The sequence below is a fragment of the Aythya fuligula genome, chromosome 4 (genome assembly GCF_009819795.1).
Source record: "Aythya fuligula isolate bAytFul2 chromosome 4, bAytFul2.pri, whole genome shotgun sequence".
NCBI classification, from domain to species: domain Eukaryota; kingdom Metazoa; phylum Chordata; class Aves; order Anseriformes; family Anatidae; genus Aythya; species Aythya fuligula.
This window is the reverse complement of record NC_045562.1, coordinates 49,835,311-49,855,793: the sequence shown is the minus strand read 5'-3', so window position 1 is coordinate 49,855,793 and position 20,483 is coordinate 49,835,311. Positions and strand designations below refer to the sequence as shown.

General features: G+C 36.2%; 1 protein-coding gene across 14 annotated transcripts in view; it reads right to left on the bottom strand.

The window, feature by feature from the left end:
• Window positions 1-839: 839 nt before the first annotated feature.
• FRYL (FRY like transcription coactivator) overlaps window positions 840-20,483 on the bottom strand; it is a 171,570-nt gene continuing 151,926 nt past the window's right edge. For 12 of the 14 annotated variants that reach the window (XM_032186044.1, XM_032186033.1, XM_032186037.1 and 9 more), the window contains 9 exons: window positions 19,738-19,991; window positions 18,576-18,783; window positions 16,420-16,569; window positions 13,195-13,293; window positions 8,707-8,775; window positions 5,439-5,456; window positions 4,419-4,529; window positions 2,837-3,033; window positions 840-2,459 (listed from right to left, as the gene is read on the bottom strand). In XM_032186044.1, coding sequence (XP_032041935.1) covers window positions 2,201-2,459; window positions 2,837-3,033; window positions 4,419-4,529; window positions 5,439-5,456; window positions 8,707-8,775; window positions 13,195-13,293; window positions 16,420-16,569; window positions 18,576-18,783; window positions 19,738-19,991 — 1,365 coding nt within the window. In that variant the 3' untranslated portion in view covers window positions 840-2,200. The remainder of the gene's footprint in view (window positions 2,460-2,836; window positions 3,034-4,418; window positions 4,530-5,438; window positions 5,457-8,706; window positions 8,776-13,194; window positions 13,294-16,419; window positions 16,570-18,575; window positions 18,784-19,737; window positions 19,992-20,483) is intronic. The other 2 variants (XM_032186039.1, XM_032186043.1) reach the window with 1 other exon arrangement.

The following is a 20,483-nucleotide window of genomic DNA, read 5'->3' as shown; positions in this document are numbered from 1 at the left end:
GGATGTTTGGAAATAGTTCTTGAACTTCTGTGAAAGAAGGAATATCCAGATGACAAGGTACCATGATTTCTATTCCATAAGGCAGGCCCCATTTCTACTAGCCATTGTAAACCAAAGAAGATGTATAACTGAAGAATTATGTATAGAAATCCAGGCTTCAGTTGCCTTACAAAACCTCTAATGTCCTCAGAAGATGCCTAGGAAAATCCTTTTGCATTGATAGGACACGAGGGGGGGGGAAAAAAGGAGTTTGGGGCTCCTAGTCCTCTGTAGTCAGTGTTTAGGTACGTACTTAAGCACTCCTAAAAGTACAGTATGGACTTCTAGCTTGTAAAAATACACAAGATGATAGATACAATGTCTTTTATTTTTACAAAAAAGCTGGTAAAAGATGATGTAAATAAAAGTGTAATGCACCACTAAATAAAACTACTTATCCCCCCCGTAAATACTTATTAAATAATTAAGAACACCATCTACAGTACCACAAAACCATCAAAATAATTCAATTTTATCAGGGTCAGAGAAAAAATACAGTGATTATGGATGTGCCTTGACCAGTTACAGAGCTTGTTAGGATAACAACTACTGTCAGCAGTCCAACAGCGTGCACAGTGCCTTCAATTAATGCGTTTCAGCATAATTACATTTCTAGTGGGGTCCAATTCCCCCAAAAAGGCAGAGCTAAGAATTTCAATTCTACATTCTAAACTCTGGAATTAGAGCCCATTAAAAAAAATCACAGTGGGTAAGAGATGTATATAAAAATACTGGGTGTTCCTTTCAAATCACAGGAATTGTGGGACTACATTCTTTTTTATTTTTCTTTTTGTTTTATTTTTATTTATTTTTTACAAAATGCTATTGGTTTCAACATATTGGTTTCAACAGAATCCAGTTTGTTTTATGCTACAGACTTTGACACTGAACTATGAGTATATTGCCTGTTTGCATGGTTTGGTAGTCAGTCTTTTTTTCTTCTATAGTCCCAATTCCTTAGGCTTAAGTCGAGTCATGAAGATGCATGTATGTGCATTCAAACTCTTTGAACCCTGCAGACTGCTCAGACTGCAAGTCATGTATGTGACTACCACCAGGGAGAGCTCCCCTTCCCCTCATAGCTTTATACACCTACTGTCTTAACAGTGCATTGCACAAATTTACAAGAAAAATACTGTTTTTGCACTATACAGTTTCTAGAATATATACAGAATAAAATAAGTTAACTTCTAGTGAGAATTGCTGATGGGCAGCATATATCTTTAATATACATTTTAAGTCTCTGCAGGCAGCTACTTTTTGGTTAGTTGTTATCAATATTTGTAACATAAGCACTGATCAGAGAACTGAGCAGCATTCCAATAAAGTTAACAGATATATTATTTCTTTTAGAAACACTGGGAAATCCCAGTTTAAAATATTATTAAATGTCCTAACATTTACACACTATGAGGATTAGATCTAATAAAATAAAATTTCTTCAAAAATAATCTTGCAGCTCTTTTAAGCATGCTCTGAGACCTTATTTAACAATCATCCATACCTTCAAAAAACAACTGTCACGTAGCCATACATTCCAACTCACACACATCATTTCCTTGTTACAGACAACAAATGCAAATAAAACATTGAGAAGTGAACGTTTTTTGCAGTCGGAAGTCATCCTGCTCGTGTTCGACTGCACATTCTTCATGACGTTGCAAAGTGTCTCAATAGGTATTAGTTGATGATTATATCTACTGCTGCTGGAAAGCCAGGAAGCGTTGCAGGTCTTCAGCCAAAATAAACCAGCCTTGATTTTAGCCTCATCCCACCTGCAGCATTGGTTCAACCTTTAGAGGCTGTTACTGCAAACACCATTTATAGTTCTGTTACAACAGAAAATAATGCATATGTATGCATTACATTTAAGCCCTTTTCCTTTCACGGAGTTTTTATACATATATTTAATAAAAAAAATACTACTGCCACACAGCTACTGTGTAGAAAGAGCAGTCAAGTAAGATGTTAACTTCAATTTTTAGATTTTTCCTTCTGATGGAACAATTTCTTCCTGTGATGGAACTCTGTCATATTTCAGGATTGCTGGAACGTATTTTTTTCATTCTTTCTTCCTTTTTTTTTTTTTTTTTAAAATGAAAGGTGCTCAATAATAGTTTGAAGTGTCCTCAATATCAGTTCTTTTCTAAATGATAGCTGTTCAGAATCCAGTGCTCACAAGGTTTACTCCTGGTTTGATTTTCCCTAGAAGCCGACAGGACTGCACCATACGTAGAGACTCTCGAATTTCTAGATTAAGTTCCATCAGCTTTGAGCTGGCCTCTGACATATCTTGGTTGGAGCCTACTACTGCAAAGCTGCCAGTTTGACCAAGTGTCTGATGACGGAAGTATATGTGCAACAGTGTTTGGATTGGGTCATCTTCAGAACTGCCAAAGATGTCATGGGGCCAAATGGATCTGTGAACACACAATTTGTATTTAAACATTAAAACGTGAAGTATTTAAATATTTAAGAGTTCTTAAAACAGATATCTGAACAGAAGACATACTAAAACACAAGAGGAACATTTCTTCTGTAGAGTCCTAGGAGTTAACAGTATCATTTTTCTCAAAGACAAATTCCAAAGAACAAATATTACTAGAATTGCCTTTTAAAATCACAAGATGTATATGAAGAAGTAATGAACAGTAATGAATCAACTGTTCTTGTTCTTTCAGTAAGAACATCTAGCAAGAGCTGAAAAAAAAAATTGGAATAGTGCCTATCCCTATCTTTTAATTTAAAAGGTCCATTAGCAAACTCAGGCCAGAAAGCAAAATCCTTATGCATTTACCTGAAAGCCTTGACCTGTGCTACAGCTGACACAAACTCCTTGCTTCTCAGGGTTTCAATGAGAGAGTGAATTGCTGTTTCTGTGCTAGCTTGGGAAGCCTCTGCAATTTCAATTTCTTCGATGCCACTGTCAGATGCAGACTCAGCCTCTTTCAGACAGGTCTCCAGGACAGCAAGTTCTTCAGACATGTTTATGACCTAAAACAAATGCTAGAGTGAGCTTTTCTAGTTTAATTATATTTTTAGCCAAATTAACTTTCAGCAGATCAGAAACGTACATTTTTCCTCCTTGATGTAATCCTAAATGAGATACAGAAGAAGTAAATCCAAATATTTGCTTCAGTTGTTTACGAATACAGCTAGTTTAATGGCCCAAGTACTTATGCCAGGTATTTGGGCTTTCCTTAACAAGTTTCCATCTTAGTCCTTTTAAAATTCATTTTAAAAAGTACGTTTTTCTCCTTATATCACTTAACGATGATTAAATTGACAAGAAGAGTTAAACACTTTGGAAAGTACAACAGAAACTGTGTTATTACAAAGATGACCTAAACATGGAGGAAAAATCTGGAAGACTGGCAGCCCAGCAGAGTAACTGTAATGCAGCCAATGTATATAATAGTATCTTTGGCTTTAGTTCCAATGTATGAGTAAAAGACAAGGGCATACACAGAATATGATTTACAGCTGACTTGGAAACTCAGGCAAGAAATGGAAGTGAGGTGATGCTGACCTTCCATAACATCCTCCACACAAAATGAACTCACTTATTTGCAGCCTCTACAAGAATCTGGAGATTTAAGTGAGGAACATGCTTTTTTTTTTTTTTTTTTTTCCCCAACGTACTCCTAAACCAAAGACTTCCAGCCCTATTTTTTGTTTTCCTCCCTACTACATCAAGCAAGACATTTTTTTTAAATGCTACCTCTCTTTATTGCATTACAGTTCCAGGGGAGAACGTTGAAAAGACATTAACAGCAGCATAACTCACTCAGATTAACCTGATTATCATCATACATGTACCACGTGTGCACAGCTGAATGACGCATTTCACTTCTAAAGTTAGTACACCTAAAAATCAAGCCCAAGATGTCCGGGATGCATTACTAACTACGCATGAGTTGGGGGACTAAGGTTGCAGTGAAACTGAATGGTGGCTGATGTGATGCACTTATGCAATCAGTTGGTAGTAAGTTACTGTGCTTGTAACAGGAACCACTGGGGTGATGGAAAAGGGCTTCATTACAGAGCTCTGTTGATTGAATTTGATGTACCTTGATTGCAGCTTGATTAGAATACACCAGGAGTGCTAGTGAAATATTTAAAGTCCTGGACTCCCTGCATTCACGTCTATGTAAGGGCTTTCAGGTTGTACAAAAATCGACAAAGATAATTGAATGTCTCAAAAAATTCTTGCAAGTTCTACTTAAATCTATTATTAATTGCTTATAAAACAGCTGGTACCCTCCTTCAGCTCACCCTAAAAAGATGTCCTGCTGATGAACACATTACCAAAATGCATTTTAAATGGTTTAGCTTTGAAATGTCAACAATAAGTAGCTAAATGGTGTGATTTGCCTTACCTCTGCTTCTTTTTTGATTGTGTTTACTTGGCTGATAAGTTTGCAGTAGGCTTGGAACAGAAGCAGCAACTGGAAATGCAATTTATATAGCCTCCGACACAACTCCAGCTCCTACAAATGTAAACAGCGTTATTATAATCAGGAAGTGCCAAACACCTACAATCCAATACAAGAAGCAATAAATGACAACTTCAGAATAGAATGTGCAAAATTAAAAGTAGTTATTTGGTTACTGAAGAAAATGCCAAGAAGATTTGCAAGCTAATGTAGCAAGACGCTAATGAAAAGCAGATGAAAGCTTCATCCAGTTCTAGATTTATAGGTAGCCTCTCTCACACAGGTTAAAAGTTTACTTTTTAATAAGTAGTCACATTTCCAAAAAGGAACAAAAAAAAGTGATTGAAGAGGCACTTTAAAATGTCATGTTTCAAGACAGAATATCATACATCCCTTACTTCTACTGTTGAACTTTTACTGCTATAAATTCAAGAATATCCAAAAGAAGTAGCTGTCATCTCTAAGTATGCAATCTTTCATAAACACTACTATATGTAAGCATAGTCTATAACCTGGTCTTTAGTTTACACCTGCCTGATGGAATAAGAGGGAAATATTTCCATTCTTGGATGTAAGAATAATGTTTCCTTTGTGAAACATAGCTCTGTTTCTATTTTAGAAAATACAATGACATATTTTAAGGAAACAAAACAGCACAGTCTTGCTTCCATTTTTACGCATCTAAAACTAGTGGAGGTGCAGACTGTTAATACTGCTTTACATACAGACATAAAAGCTAATTCTAATGGAATAATCATCTCTAAGGTTCTACTAACTACAGGATCCTATTATCTACAAAGAACCAACAGTTCAATGCGTTAGATTATGCAAAACTGAAGCACACAGCATTTTTGTAATAGTCTATGACAAGACATCACTACGTCACAAATGGACGAGACAGATGGAGACCAGTTGGTTGACTGGCATGGTTAAGTATTTGATAAATCAAGAACCATCACTTACTGCTAGAATTTCCATTTGCTAAGCAAGAAGATGAGCAGGTCACAAAAATACAAAGGAAGAAAAAAGATCAAGAATTAGTGTAGGAAATCATTTTAATTAGGGTAAAAGATGTCCCAGGCAAAATGGAGGATGAAATACAAGTAATATGCTCCAAATATACCCTTAACAACAAAAATTAACAGACTGAAGTGAAATTACCAAGCACTCACTCCTTTAACTAATAATAGATAACACTGGCTTTGTTGTCCCACAACAGGAGAAACATTACAACCCTTTCTGAGCCTTTACATAGTGAATAATCTTCAATGTATGCAAAATTAAGAAATCAAAAGCAACGATGTTTAGGTCTGGATATGTCTTCTTACTTGTTCTGTAGCACTATAGTTTAAGCTTAGATAACACTTCTTAAAATTTGCAATGTTAATTTGAGATGCAATGTTAATTTGAATTCTGATTTTTTTTTCTTGTTTGAACTTTTGTCTGAACTTTTTTTGCTTGTTTTTAAGATTTTAGATTAGAAAGTTCTTCATTTTGCTAAACTTTATTATTAACATCTCATTGTGACAGTTTTTTGGCTAAATTGCACTTGGTTTTACAAGCAATTTCAGAAAAATAAATGTTCGAGAAAGGGACAGGGAGCGAAAACATCAGAAAACATATTCCTCAGGCTAGAGACAGGGACATAACTCCTGTGCTTTGTACAGCGCTGAGCATATTGGTGGCATTTATGCCATGTACAATGGTCACACGTGTATGAAGATGCAACTGATTCCAGCAGGCAGAAGCAGTTAAGCTTTATTAAGCACATAACTATGCACTACATATATAATAATTTATAGTGTGCTTAATAAACTATAAACGTGTATTTTTGTTCTGTACTCTGTGCTGTCATTCACACAGCACAATTATATAGGCATAAACTCTTGATGCACTCAACATTGCAAAGAGATAAGATCTTGAACTGCCGAAGTTGACAAGAATTTTATTACTTATTCCAAAGGAGCACAGAGAGTCAGACTTTGAGGAATGACAGGGTCATTTTTTTCTTTGTTTAATAATATTCAACATTTGTTTATATTTAATAATTAGTCATTAAGTCCCAGTGTCCTTCAAGCCAAGTCTCAGTATTGCTGTAAGCCATAAATAAGCCTTCCCCAGTCACACTGACAGTTATTCTAAAAAATCAAGAGAGATTTTTCCTTAAGAATAACATTATGCTGCTTCAGTGACTTTCACATAATACTCGACCAGTTGTCAAATAATCTGATTTTTCTACCTGCCAGTCCTGTAAGAACAGTGTAGCCTGTGTCCAGATGCATTCTTTCAGGCCTGCATGTACGTACTAATAGCAAAAATTCAATAATTAGGTTTACTTGCAAGACTGCTGGTAATACATGAGCCAGAACAGAATTCACCTCACTATTCTTAGCTGTGTTTACCACAGTGCTAAAAATTAGTAATAAAATCTTATGTTGTTAGTGAATGAAAAATATGTGTTGAATGAAGCAGCCCTGCTTTTCTGAGCCAGACAACACTTAAATATTTTTAGCATTAACTGGTTGACTGGATAGACTTAGCACGCTCCATTTACAAACACTTTTGAAACAATGCTCTTACACTTGGTAACTTCTCAATCTCCATGAAGTCACTGTAAAATTGTTGTGAATAAATTTCTCACTAATGTAAGGAGTACATGTTTATGAAGCAGAGTAACAGGACTCAGCTTCCTCAATGGATACTATAAGCTAAAATGGTTTTCAATGAACCTGCAGTGCAAGGAGCACATAAAGAAAAAATTGCCAGCATGCCTTGCAGGCTAGGACTGAAACAAAACAAAGCAACCAAAAAACAAATCCAAAACAGAACAAAACAAAACAAAACAAAAAACAACAAAGCAGGTCCCCACAAATAATCAGTAAGAACTGGTCACCCAGCACCTTTTCTGAGGCTGTCTTTAACCACTGCTGAATTGGGGAGGAACAGATAAAACTGCCTCACCGACTGCTGCATACTTTCTGTACGAGCTGAATGAAAGCCTGCATGTGGCTTTCCCTCCCTTTCTTGTTTTGTCTCACTATATAGTGGGAATAGTAGTATTTAACTTCATGGTAATGTCTTAACAGTTTCTTAGTGTATCTAAGCAACATTCTGAACTGAAATACACAGAACTGAATACACAGACTGAAACGCATAAATGCTGCTTTTTAAATCAAAATATAGAACATGTACTGTTTTGTAATGCTGAGTGTTGTTACATATTTCTAAACATGTGCCAGTCAGTATACGAAGATGTAAACCAAGTGTAACATATACCAAATGTTGTGATCATAGGCAAAGCAAAAGCCCTTGCAAGTGGTAGCTAGCAGAAACCTGACTGACTGCATTAATGAATAAGTTTGACTAAACAAAAGGAATAAATTTTTTCCTTCCTTAGCCTGAGTTGGGGATTTTGTCAAAATGTCATTGTGAAATTGTGAGCTAGCCTGCTATCTGCAATTCTTTCTTACATGTTTCACTGTTCTTATTACAGGCAGATGTGAATGGCAGGTTCCTTGTACATACTAATGGCAGGTGTTGGATCTGCTTTTTTTAATCTACAGTGTCAACATGATGCAGCTATTGTTTAAACAAAAAAGCCCTGGTCCACTTGGGGAAAAGCTGTCACTTACTATAGCAATTAGTAATGTTAAACATAGATGATGTCATGCAAATACATACGAAATATCAAGCTAATAGTAACAGGTCACTTCACCTGTTGTTGTTAGATGACAAAATGTTGACAAAAATGTTTCATGAAATTCTTGCAATACTGCTACTTTATTCCATGTTCTTTTGCACTCAAACAACAGCTCCAGAAAGGTCATACATATTTATATAGTACTAATTATATTAAATTCAGTAGAGATTTTTGGCTAGACAATTTATCTGAGCATCTAAGCAGAAAGCTAATCTTTCTTCTGCTAGAAACAGCTGCATAAAAGTGGACTTGCTGGTACACAGATGGTATCTAGTCTGCTTATCTACTCGCTGTTATTAAGCCTAGAACCGAAGACTGGTCGCCAGCTTTTATTAAAAACAGCCCATTTTATTAGACCACTACTTCATAAGAACCTGAGTTTCCAAAAGATAGTATGATAACTGAAATGAAAAGCTTTTCATACAATTTTAATCTCTCTGCAAATGTTGGAGTTTTTGTGCAACAGATATAAGAGTGTTTTTAACTCTCATATCCACAGACTCACAAATGAGATAAATGAGATGCACCTACCTGGGCATCTGTGTTAGTGCCATGAATACCATCATCAGTACCAAATGTTCTTTTGCAGTCATCTAGCCACTGGAAAAAAAAAACAAAAAAAAAACATAAACAAGATTAAATGTCTTCTGAAATAAAGCAAACAGAAGACTGTGGTAAAACTGCTTAAGACACTTCAGTAAGTCTTGGATATTCTCAGAGTATGTAAGAAATTGTGATATGAAATCAATTGTTCACCAATGTTGTTTCCACTATTGATTTCCGCTCTGATGTACCACTTTGCAGTTTTTATTGCATCCCTTCTGTTGCAAATTTCATGTACCTTCATTATCCCAGACGGGAATAGCACACTTCAAAATAATTTGTGATTAGAGTACTGTTATATGGAAACACAGATAAGGGGGCAGAAAAATGGCATTCATTAAATGAGTTTCTATTTTCTCTTTAGTGGCTGCACAAGGTTTACACCAACATGATTTCCCAGTATTTAAAATATACCACTGATTCAAATTACAGAGTAAGAGTAAGCCTGCTGTATTTCTTGGGACTACTTTCACAACAGCAGGAAATACAGTTCTGTTGTGTAACTAGATGCAAGTGCAGCTTTACTAGATGGAATGAAAAAAGCAAATTCTTCATTGGGAGTTTAGCATTGCCTCTGGTTTATACAAGCCAGGGAGATGAAGCATTCTCACATTACACAATGTGAACAGAGATTCCACCCTCTTCCACAAATAGAAGGCTGTATTTAACTTCAATTCCTATAGAGCACAACGAATATTATTAATTTCAGTAGATAATCTCTTCTTCTAGCTTTGAACACCGCGGAAATTTAAAAGTGTTAATGTAAAGCATCAGATATGTTCTGCTTGGACAATGTGACCTTGTCATCTCATCTACAGAGTGCTCAGCATCTTCTTATGTACAGTGAAAACAGCAGCAAGCATGAGGTAATTTGGGCATTACTGAAACAGTAACACGTCATGTTGAGATAAAGTACAGATTATCCTCTGAAACGAAGAACGGGCTCTATACATCCAAGAAAGAATAATTCAGCACACCATGTGCTTTATATCGTAAGTCTCACAGGAAATCTTAGTGACCTTTTTCTAACCTCTGTCTGATGCAAGAAAAAGAAAAATGTGATTTCCCATCCGCTCAATTTAATAAAGGTTACTTAGTGAATTAACCAGGCCTGTGTGCTTATCAAGACGAGAAATGGAATTCTCTAAACACTGTGGTGTCAGCTTCAATTAGTGACATGGATACCGACGTACACAGCAGACCTCATTTTTCTTTTTATCTGACAGCATTCATCAGTAATAATGGAATAGGTTTGCACTGGAACAACTGCAACAAAAACAGGGAAGCTAGTAGTTGTTTTCACACCCTGCCCTTTTAAAATTTTTTAAAATCTTAATACCAGACTCAAATAAAGGCTATGCCCAGAATTTTATGATACATATATAACCCTGTATTTTCTACTACCTTTATCTGATTCAGTATCTTGGTCCCTAATATACAAGTCAAAAGCAGCTTCCTTGCCAGGAAATAGAATAATACAGTGTCACCAGAACATTGACAAAATTGATTTGTTAATTTTTTTGCAAAGAACGTATGTTCAGCACTGCAGAAAGACCTAAACTTTCTCTTTAGGATCAAAAATAGATTGTGTGACAAAATAATCTTCTTTTTATGTTTGCTTTACACCAATGTGTTTTTCCTCAGGTAACTCCTACAAAAGCGTAGGGTGAAAAATGTAAGATAGGGAAGTTTGTGATTCCTCTTGGTTGGTCTGCCAGATTACCCCTAAGGCAGACACCCCCCCCAAATCGTATATTACAGATACCTTTCTTACCTCAGTGCAGAGATAAGAGTTTCAAGCAATTGCAGCCCAAGCCTCTTACTGTTTTGAATTCGATTCACGTGAATGGGAATGCCAATACTGTACACAGCACTGATAGTGACAAACAGTGTCTATTATGGCAAATTTTAAGTAACAATTTTTCATAAAGGTTAATGTTAAGATTTTTCCCATGGTCAATTCCAGAGGATACTAGATGTGAATTTTATTTATTTAAATGTTTGTTAATTTGTATGTACCTGATTAGACAATATCCCAACCAGCATTGTATGATAATTTTCCGCATGTTTCTAAGAAAAAAAATGAGGATTTGCAACAAGCTCATTACGTATTTTGCCTTAATACTTTCAGATTGAACAGGATACATGTCACAATTGGTTGAAATTACAAGAAAAAAAATTGACTTGAGAATGTCTCTTTCAATCATTTCCTATATTCTGTTCAGTAGGATAGAGTAAGAAAACAAGTGAAACATCTGAGAATTAGTTCTGGAGGACACTTGGTCTACAAATAGTATGTAATACACACAAAAATTGAGGACTAAGAACAAAAGAAATCTTTCTCCATGGTATTGCTTCTTTCTATTTATGAATGATTAAAGAAAAATAAAAGCTGGCAAAATGCTCTCAGCTATTTCACAACTCCTTTGATCCAGAGAAACCTTTTTCTTGCTCCAGTCATTCACAAATACTGTGGCAGAAGACAAGCTGACTACAGAAACATTACGAGATGCCCTTCTGACAGCTTCACTACAGAAAAAAACATTCTTTCACAATGACATAATGACAGCGGCCACCAAACTGATATCCAAAGTAAAATAAAATGTAAATAAGCTCGTAAGATCGAGCATGGATTTATATCTGTATGACGCATTGCAGAGCAAAACTAGTTAAAAATAAGTGAATTCACAGCCATCTAAAAGACAAACAATTTCAACTCATCACCCTTTGAGACAAATAAACAAAACAAGACTATTTCTTATTGCCAAGACAAACCGTAGGCTAAATGAGGAGTATGCACAACCTGAACTCCTCAATGTCTGGAAGGCCACTGCTCCACACACCTGACTTCCTCTCTCATTACTCTGCCTCAACCTTCCTGTCTATGTTGCAAATCGGTTAGCCTCGGTTGGGCTCTCTAAAACGAGGAAAGAAATACATGGTTTTCTTACAGGACTTATGCACTGGAGGTTGTCAAACATTAAATATTATATGGAATAAGGTAATCTTGGTCATTAGATGAGGGCTTTGTTTCTGATTAAGTCTAAATGGCAAAACATAGCTCATTATATCAGACCTCATGAATTAAGTCTCCAAACAAATTGTTATTGCTAAATAGCAGGGCAAAAAATGCACCATCTCTTCTGTAGAAGTACTGGCTTGGATCCTAAAAGCAGTTCATCTCCATTAACACAATGCTGTGTGGCATGCTTTAGCCTTGGTTTTGAGGAAACTACATTTCCACACGAAAAAGTAGACTGCTTTTCTAGTCAACAGATCAGCTGTCAGCAAACTTTACAAGGCACAGGCCACAGCTTCTTAATAAACTCAGTGCAATCAAGAAACAGGGAACCACTTGTCCTGCAAAACACAGCTCTGCCAAGATGCCATGACTTAGAATTCTGGTTCTGTTCTGCATCACTCAGACTTGCCTGTGTGGCCACTGTCACTGCCTGAGATAGGCTGCTGGCATCAGTAATAAATTCCTTCAAACGCATGTTTAATTTTCCTAAGGATCATTTTCTCTCTACAGCAAAAGCCTCATATATTCTCTCTCTGTAACCTGCAAAACAGATTGTAGATCCATGTTTTCTTTTGGTTCTTGAAATAGAAATCTCATCTGTTTCATTTTTCTGAAGTTATTATTTTCCTTCCTAAGCTTCACACAAAGGTTCAGAAAAAAAAAATACATATACTGTTGCTACAGAAATTTTCAACTTTTACAATTTTTGTTTCTTTGCACAAAAGACACTACCACTAGCATATACCTTGAAAACTAAACATGTTTTTCTAAATAACTGATATAAATGCCAGTTCAAATGGCATCCAGTTCCAGGATGAGAGACCTAATGTTGCTTGTTAAACCCCTGTTATTGTCAGTGGAGTCAGTCAATAAAAAGTCATCTAAAGACCTCAGCTGAGCAGCAAGTTGATATCTACGTTAGGATAAAATACATTGCTCTCTTGGTTTCTTTTACTGTATTGACTTCATCCTTGAATACCATGGGTGTTAAGGCTCTTCATTGGCATAAAGATAACTATCTATACATGTCTCAACCTGGAGGCGAATACCACTCTGCCAGCCTAATCAAGAAAGCTGTTACTTTCATAAGAAAAACAAATATATATATATTCATGTTAAACGTTAATCCTTTTTCCCAATTCTAGCATGTTTATGCAATGTTATATATTCCAAATCAATTCCAGAATTACATGCAACAAAACCAAGTCACACGTAACAAGAAAAAGAACACGTTCAGGTTACACACAGAACAGTATTAAGAAAAGGAAACACGATTTTAATTCAGATTTTATACAGTTTACTTGAGGTATCTGTGTTGAGGGATAAAGACCTGGAACAATTCCTCAATGAATATGTTCTAGTGTTTTTTGGTTTGAAATACAAAACAGACCCACCTGTTCTGCAGCCTCTCTTTTGACATTATAGGTATCTAAGTGTTCTTGGAGCTCTAGAACGCTGAACTTCAATGTTTCTAGCAGGCCACAAGACATTAGCTGAAAGATAAAAAGTCAGATAGCATCTCAATCTATATAGTCCAATATTTAAATAATTATATAATATGAAATTTCAAGGCCACACTTGGAGAAAGCAATCAAACTAAAATCAGTTAGACACACACTCTGAATTAGTGCTGGGTCAGCTCAAGCAGTGAACTGTTTTGACCCCAAAATAAGGGCATTACCTAGTCAACAACTGAATGAGAGATTTCAAAGGGGTTTCTAGCTTTTTCAAAAAGAAGAGTAATTTCTGTCAGACACACAGCTAGCATAAATAGGATAGTCTGCAACAAGAAAAGCATATTGCCGAATTTCTCCTGTAGCAACCAGTGAGCATCCAGTGAGACTTACTCCCCCTTTTCAATATGCAAACTATACCACCAGCACAGGCTTCAGCCTGTACAAGCCAGGAACTGTCAAAGCAGAAACTGTTGCATATTTGAAGAACTTTCTACCACTAGTGAATTTCCCCCTTTTCTTGAGTTTCAAAATCTCTTTTTTTCCCCTCAGGCTCTGCTACCTCAGCTTTGCTGTACACCATTTCTCCCTGGAACTGTTTTTCCGCTCAGTTTAGGTTTTCTTATTAATCCTTCACCTATTGCTTCCTGTAATAATCATGCCATTAATATGGTGCCTTCTTGCTCACACCGGTCACCCCTTGCACACATTAACAGTCCTGTTCTTATCTCTAATCCCTGGTGCCTGGTACCTCTTGATTAGCTTGCAAGCGCATGTGCAAGGCTGTGATTAAAAAATTGGGGCAGAGGGAGTGACAGCATCCCCAGTTACTCTGTAGGGTTGGGAATGATGCTAACATGTATTTCCAAGTGTTCCAAGACTATTGCTCTGCCACCACACTAAGACACTCTACTCCCAGCCTCAATGTCCACATCAGCTGAAAGGCAAATCATGGCTCTGTGGCACAACTCAACGTGTACTCAACGTGTGCAACAACATGGAAAGCAAGGAAAACATTGCACAGCCAGAATCAGCAAGAGGACAGAATCACTTGTGAACCAGTGCTTTGAGGTTAACGGGACATCCTTCTGCTGAAAACTACTTTCTGAATGATTCAAAGGCCAAATTTGAATCAAATGTCACTCTTGCATGCATGAGTAGACATCACAAAATCATCACCCCATGTTAGAGCAGGGGCAGAGAGTGGCCGTGAATGAGCAGCAGAAACCAAGTGTTAGGGACTGACCGCAGCCTCCATTCCCGTTCCCCTGCGCCTCTCAGGGGGGAGGAGGTAGAAGAGTGGTTGGGGGTAAGGTGTTTTTAGTTTCCTTTTAGTTTCTCACTGTTCTAACCCACTAGATAGGTTAAAAATTATGTTAACCTCCTTATGCACAGTCCGTTTTGCCCATAACGACAACAGGTGAGTGGTCTCCCTGTCCGTATCTCAACGCTTTAGCCCTTACCATCATGTTTTCTCCCCTTTTTCCTTTGGGCGGGGGAGTGAGAGAGCATTTGTGGTGGAGTTCAGCTGCCGAGCAGAGTAAAATTATCACACACTTGTGTATACTTCTATATATGTATATATTGTGTTATGTGTAGCATTATATATACATACAGACATAAATATACATATATGTACACACCCATGCTGTTCTAAATATGCACTGGTATAGCTATTCTTATGTCCTCTTATCCAAAATAAAATTTATTTTTTTGGTTCATTTATAGTGCTTTTAAAGTGGCATAAGTTAAAACATATTATGCCTGGTTCCCTTGAAATGCACTGTCCTTATCATGCTCTTTTAGTTTCCATATTCCAAAGCAAGAGCAAAAGAGCAGAGATGCCCCTTAGCAACAAGGAAAAAAGCAGGTCAAGAGAAGAGCCTCATACTGGGGCAGGCCAAATATCAATCTACCTCAGCATCCCATCTGACAACAGCTAATAGCAGCTGCTTAAGGAAGGGCGAAACAGAGCAAGTACGTGGTGAACAATTTGCTCATTTGTTCCAGAATGCTTTCTTTGCCTCTAACACGTTGCTCTATGTATTCAAAAATTTACTCAGGGCTATTTTTTTCTTGAATTTGTTTAGTTGCTTTTTGAAAAACATGAACACTATGCTATACAGAAGCCTGGGGTTTCAGATATTGATTATGAAGAACCACCTCTCTTCGGTTTTGTGTTTTCTAAGCCACTGCTAGCTTAATTTGACCCCTTTCAACATCAAATACGACAGCTATACAAACATTTATGTACAGCTAACATTATCTCCTAAATGGCCGAAAAATCAGCCTGCATACTCATGTCTTTCTTATATGGAAGTCATTCCACACATCTCATAATCCTTCTGATTTTTCTTGAAACCATTTCCAGTTCAACAGTGTATTACTTGGGAGCAGTGCACAAGAACTACCCAAAACATTCAGGATATAGGACTATCAGGCATATGTATATTAATTTAATGATGCATTTTGTTTTGCTGTCTCTTTTCTTAATTACACTAGCAGTTTTGTTTTGTTTTGACTGCCCCAAAACTTTGAGCTGGTTTCTCACATCAGTATTTATTATAACCCAAGATTTCAACTTGCATAACAACAAACCATTCAAAGGTTTCATTACTTTTAGTCAGAAAGTCTTTTTCAGGCATCATAGAATATATGCATAGACAACACAAAAAAGGCAATGATGCTACGGGGTAAGTGGTCTTTGAACAAGAAGATGAAGAAAAAGGATACAGAATAAATATGTACAAGCAAGAAAGCTGAAGAACAGCAAGGGAATTTAAACAATATCTCATCAGTTTACTCACTGTTAAAGCTGGAGGTTTTTTATGGGTTGGGGGTGGCTTTTTTTTTTTTTTGGAGAAAATGTATTTCATACTTGTGTTTTCAAGTGCTTATGATTCATAGGGCCTACTAACATTTTAATTCCTTTCTAATTTCATTTATTAAAAAGCATCCTTTTTTTTACATAATTGTTCAGATAATGTTTCAATTACCGACATGAGCACAACCTTTCAAAAGGCAAAAATGTAACTAACGTTTTATTCAAACCTTTGACAATGTTCCCAAGCATTGCTGTTTTTTAAATGTTAAATCATCATTTTATATTTTATATAAAAATGTGTAAGTAGACTTGTATTTAAGTATTAAATTTGAGATTTTTACCGTTTCTGCATCCACAAAGACTGTTGGGCATTCTGAACACAACATCATCACTTCCAGTGAACTTTTAAATTTCTTTCCAATGCGTTGTAGACTTTCACCCAGAAAGCTGACTGAATCGTTTGTTATAGCAACAAACTTCCTTTGAATGCTCTAGAAAGCGAATCAGGAAAAAAAAAACAAACATTAACTTTATAGCACTATTCTCCTCATATGGTGTTTTAGATTAAGCATTTCATGGCCAATTTCCATTATGACAGCATAGTTTTAGACATTAACGTACAAAGTAATATATAATTCATGTATTTATGTAAAACTAGCTCTAAAAAAGTAATACATGAGTAAGTAAAAGAAAACAGCATGTAACTACGAAGATAATTATTCCTTTCATATCCAGTCCTTTAACATCAGGATATCCGAATGACTACTTGTCTTTGTGCAGTACAAATAGTTCCATTGATTTTCAAGTGCTTGTGTTCCAGAAGGTTATACACAGAATTTTATGAGTCAGGGTAAGACCTGTGTAGTATCATGTGTGTCAAAAACTGTCACCTGCAAGGTGTTTCACCTTCTTCAAAAATCAGTCCTATGTATAACATGTTCAATTACACGGACTATAGGCATGGCCTAATCTGACACTTTGCTATACATTATTTCATAAACGTAGAAAGTTACATGTAGAATAAAGTTATATGAAGATATTTATGGCTGCAAAGTTAAACACAGTTAGGAGGGCATAATGGAAAGGCCCAGCCAAACAAGGCCTCCAGGGTCCCATTTTATTATTTTAACCCTTCTTTGTGCTCAGTAACAACTTCTCAGGAATGCATCTTTGCCCAGACTTCAGCCTTGTGTTGCTGCTTCCCATTCTCCCAGAGAATGTGCCTTTCCAGCTGACTGATGGCTACTCTGTCAAGCCATAAAAGGTTTTGCCTTTCCTTCTAATGCCCTCTTTAACAAGTATAAGAGAATATGAAGTGCTATCTGCGTAACACTCCATTTTCACCACTTTCAAAAAATGAATGGTTGTATAAAGCTGCTAAACTTAGCTGTTATACAGATAAATTAACCCCCTGATATCTAGATAAAGCAAGATGTCAGAAGTCTAAAGATAATAAGAGAAATTTCACAGCACTGTGGCAAAATGCTTAATTCTACTAAAAAAAAAGGGAGGGGTTAATTCTGTAAATAAGGCAGAGTATGAACTCCTCACACAAATTACTTCGTGGTACTGACCCTAAACCTGCTCATGGGATAAAATGGTAGTAGAGTAGTGTGGTAAAACAAAGCAAGCCTTTCACTGAGAAGTTTATTATGGCATACCAAACAGCAGGCAAAATTAGTTCTGGAGAAATAAGAAAGGGTTGGAGACAGAAGGTCTTGGTTTGTAATACTGAATCTGCTATTAGCTCACTTGGCATTTTGCCTGTAAATAAAATGGCATAATTGTACTCCTCCCATCCTCATAAGAAGTTGCCAACAATAATATACATCTAAGTGGTCCCACTTTGAAAACATAAAAAACGCATCCCCTAAACATAAGGAGAAGGGAGCCAGAAAAATGAGATCATAGACATTTCATGTTGGATGCTAAATCTGTGAGGTAAATGTAACTTCAGAGACATTTGAAACTTCCAGCTTTAATGGATCTCCTGGTGTTTCAATTCAAGAAAAACTCCTTTTCTCACAAGACAGATGAAAGATAAATTCATTAGTATTTGTCATGTTGTGATTCCACAGTACTGAGCCCCATAGAAAACCCAGGAGGAAATCATTAATCCTGTAATCAGCACAGAGCTTGGTTGATGTTCATAAAATAAAAAAAGGAACACAATGCGAACTAAGAACTTAGAAGAAATACTGAATATGTTTTTTTTTGTTTGTTTTTGTTTTGTTTTGTTTTGTTTTTTCCTGAGCAGGATCTAACTCTCTCAGGCAATGAATACAGAAGATACCCCATGGAAAAGTAGCATATGACATCTACTTTTAGTAATGTGTTTTGTTTGTTTGTTGCTTTGTTTTTTTTGGTCCACTTTTGATTTGCTCTCTAAGGCTTCTTGCTACCAGTCTTAACATCTTTTGCAGTTACAGAGGGGAAGAATAGTTTTGAAAGCAGGAGGAATGGACTTCAACTAACCATGAATTTGCAATTCACTGACCTGAAACAATCTTGAGAAGACATGAAATGTATAGACAGCACAAGAACCATCTGTATCTGACAGCATTTGATTGACGTGGCAACGCCAGGCTTCCTCTTCATCATCATATGCCACTGGTTGGAAAGCTGCCAATATGGCAGAAAGAAATGGTGAAGGAGGTGGGGAAGTTTGCACTTCTGGGAAACCGTCCTGTTCTTCTTCATCTTGGCTATAAATAACAAACAGAAGTTAACCCCCTCAGTAAATTTTCAGGAAAAAATAAGACTTCAATATTGTGTTTTGTATAATAAATAATCAATCAACTAAGGTAACTATGAACCAAGAAAAGAGTAAAGTAAAAAAAAAAAAGAATAAAACCTTTTCTACTGCATTATAGAAATATAAAAAGTCATTTATAACTTCAAGTACCTCCAACATTTATTAAAACATGCTATTTCTATGCACAGACAAAGGGTTATCTGCAGGTTACAGATAGCTATACACAGCACTACATATGTATGCATACCACTCAGAAATTGACATTTTTTGTGCCCTCAATAACAGAATTAATATTCATTGCTTTAAATTTTTATTCATCTAAACATAAAGTCCACCACTATCTATAACAAATTCTAGCTTTCCTTAAGATAAATGATCATTTGCCGGTTCAATAATATTTTAGAACTGTCTTAAGTAATACTCTTGAGTGAATGGAGATAGATTGGAACACTTTCATTTTTATGGGCAATCAATTTAACAGGCCTTTGTTTTAAGAGCATTCTGCAATCATACTTTCCATTAGGCACTAAACCTCCAAGAAAATCAAACTATGAATTAATCAATATTACTAATTACAACTATTAATTTAATTGTTAAAATGTTCTGTATTATAAGGAATGATACGTTTCTTTTACTCAAGTATTCTCATCTTTTTCCTGCATGGCTGTTTCCCTACACCATAAATAACTTCTCTCACCACAGAGAAAAATTTCTCTCATCAGAAAAAGAAAATTACTGCGTTTATTTGCTTAATAGGCAAAAACAATCATTAGATCAGATGGGCAAGCACTGTTTTAGATGCCCGTACTGTGGGATTAATTAAAGAAACTGTGCCATAAGAAAAATTACCTTGATTCATGCATTGATAACACACAATTTCTGTTAGAACTAATGTTAGTCTGACCTAGACAAACCAGAGAAGTCAGCTTCTTCTTCTTCACATCTCTCATCCAGCTCTTTCAAAGCAAGAGTGACATCCTCTTCACAGATAGATTCAGAATAGCTCTCTGGAGCTGCAGGCTCTGCCAGTTCTGGAGTCTCTTCCAACTCAAGAGGTTCATGACAGACCAGACAGTCCTGTTGTTCTTGTAGTAGATATGACCCAGTGTCTTCACTAGCAGTGCTAACCTGTTCATCCCTTACTGCTGAACTGCCTTCCTGTGAATCAAACAGAATTTTATTACTTTTATCATCAGGGCTTACACTTTCTTAACAGCTTTTATTACAGTAAAGTAACAGACTGATAAAAACAAATGTATTTATGTATTTCCATTTATACTTTAAACATTCATCTCTTTGGATTGTTCAGTTTTACTTGTCCAAAACCAAGCAGTCTGTTTTTAACGTTTGTAACATGATTAAGTTGACTATTCTAGAATATGACTTATTAATAGCAAATACAATGTCTCAGACACATTCCATTAATTCTGCTAGGACAACGCTCCCAGAAGAGTATGTGCAAATAGCCTCAAACATATTTAGATCACAACAAATACATTCAAGACCTTCATGTTTTACTTGTCCAAGTAAGGACCAAAATCACTACCTCAGTGTTTGCCTCTGAGGTCTGTTACCACTACAGAAAGTTTCTTTCCTTTCTACAATCCTTTTGAACAAGTACTTAAACTGTAACTGAATAACAGGTAACAG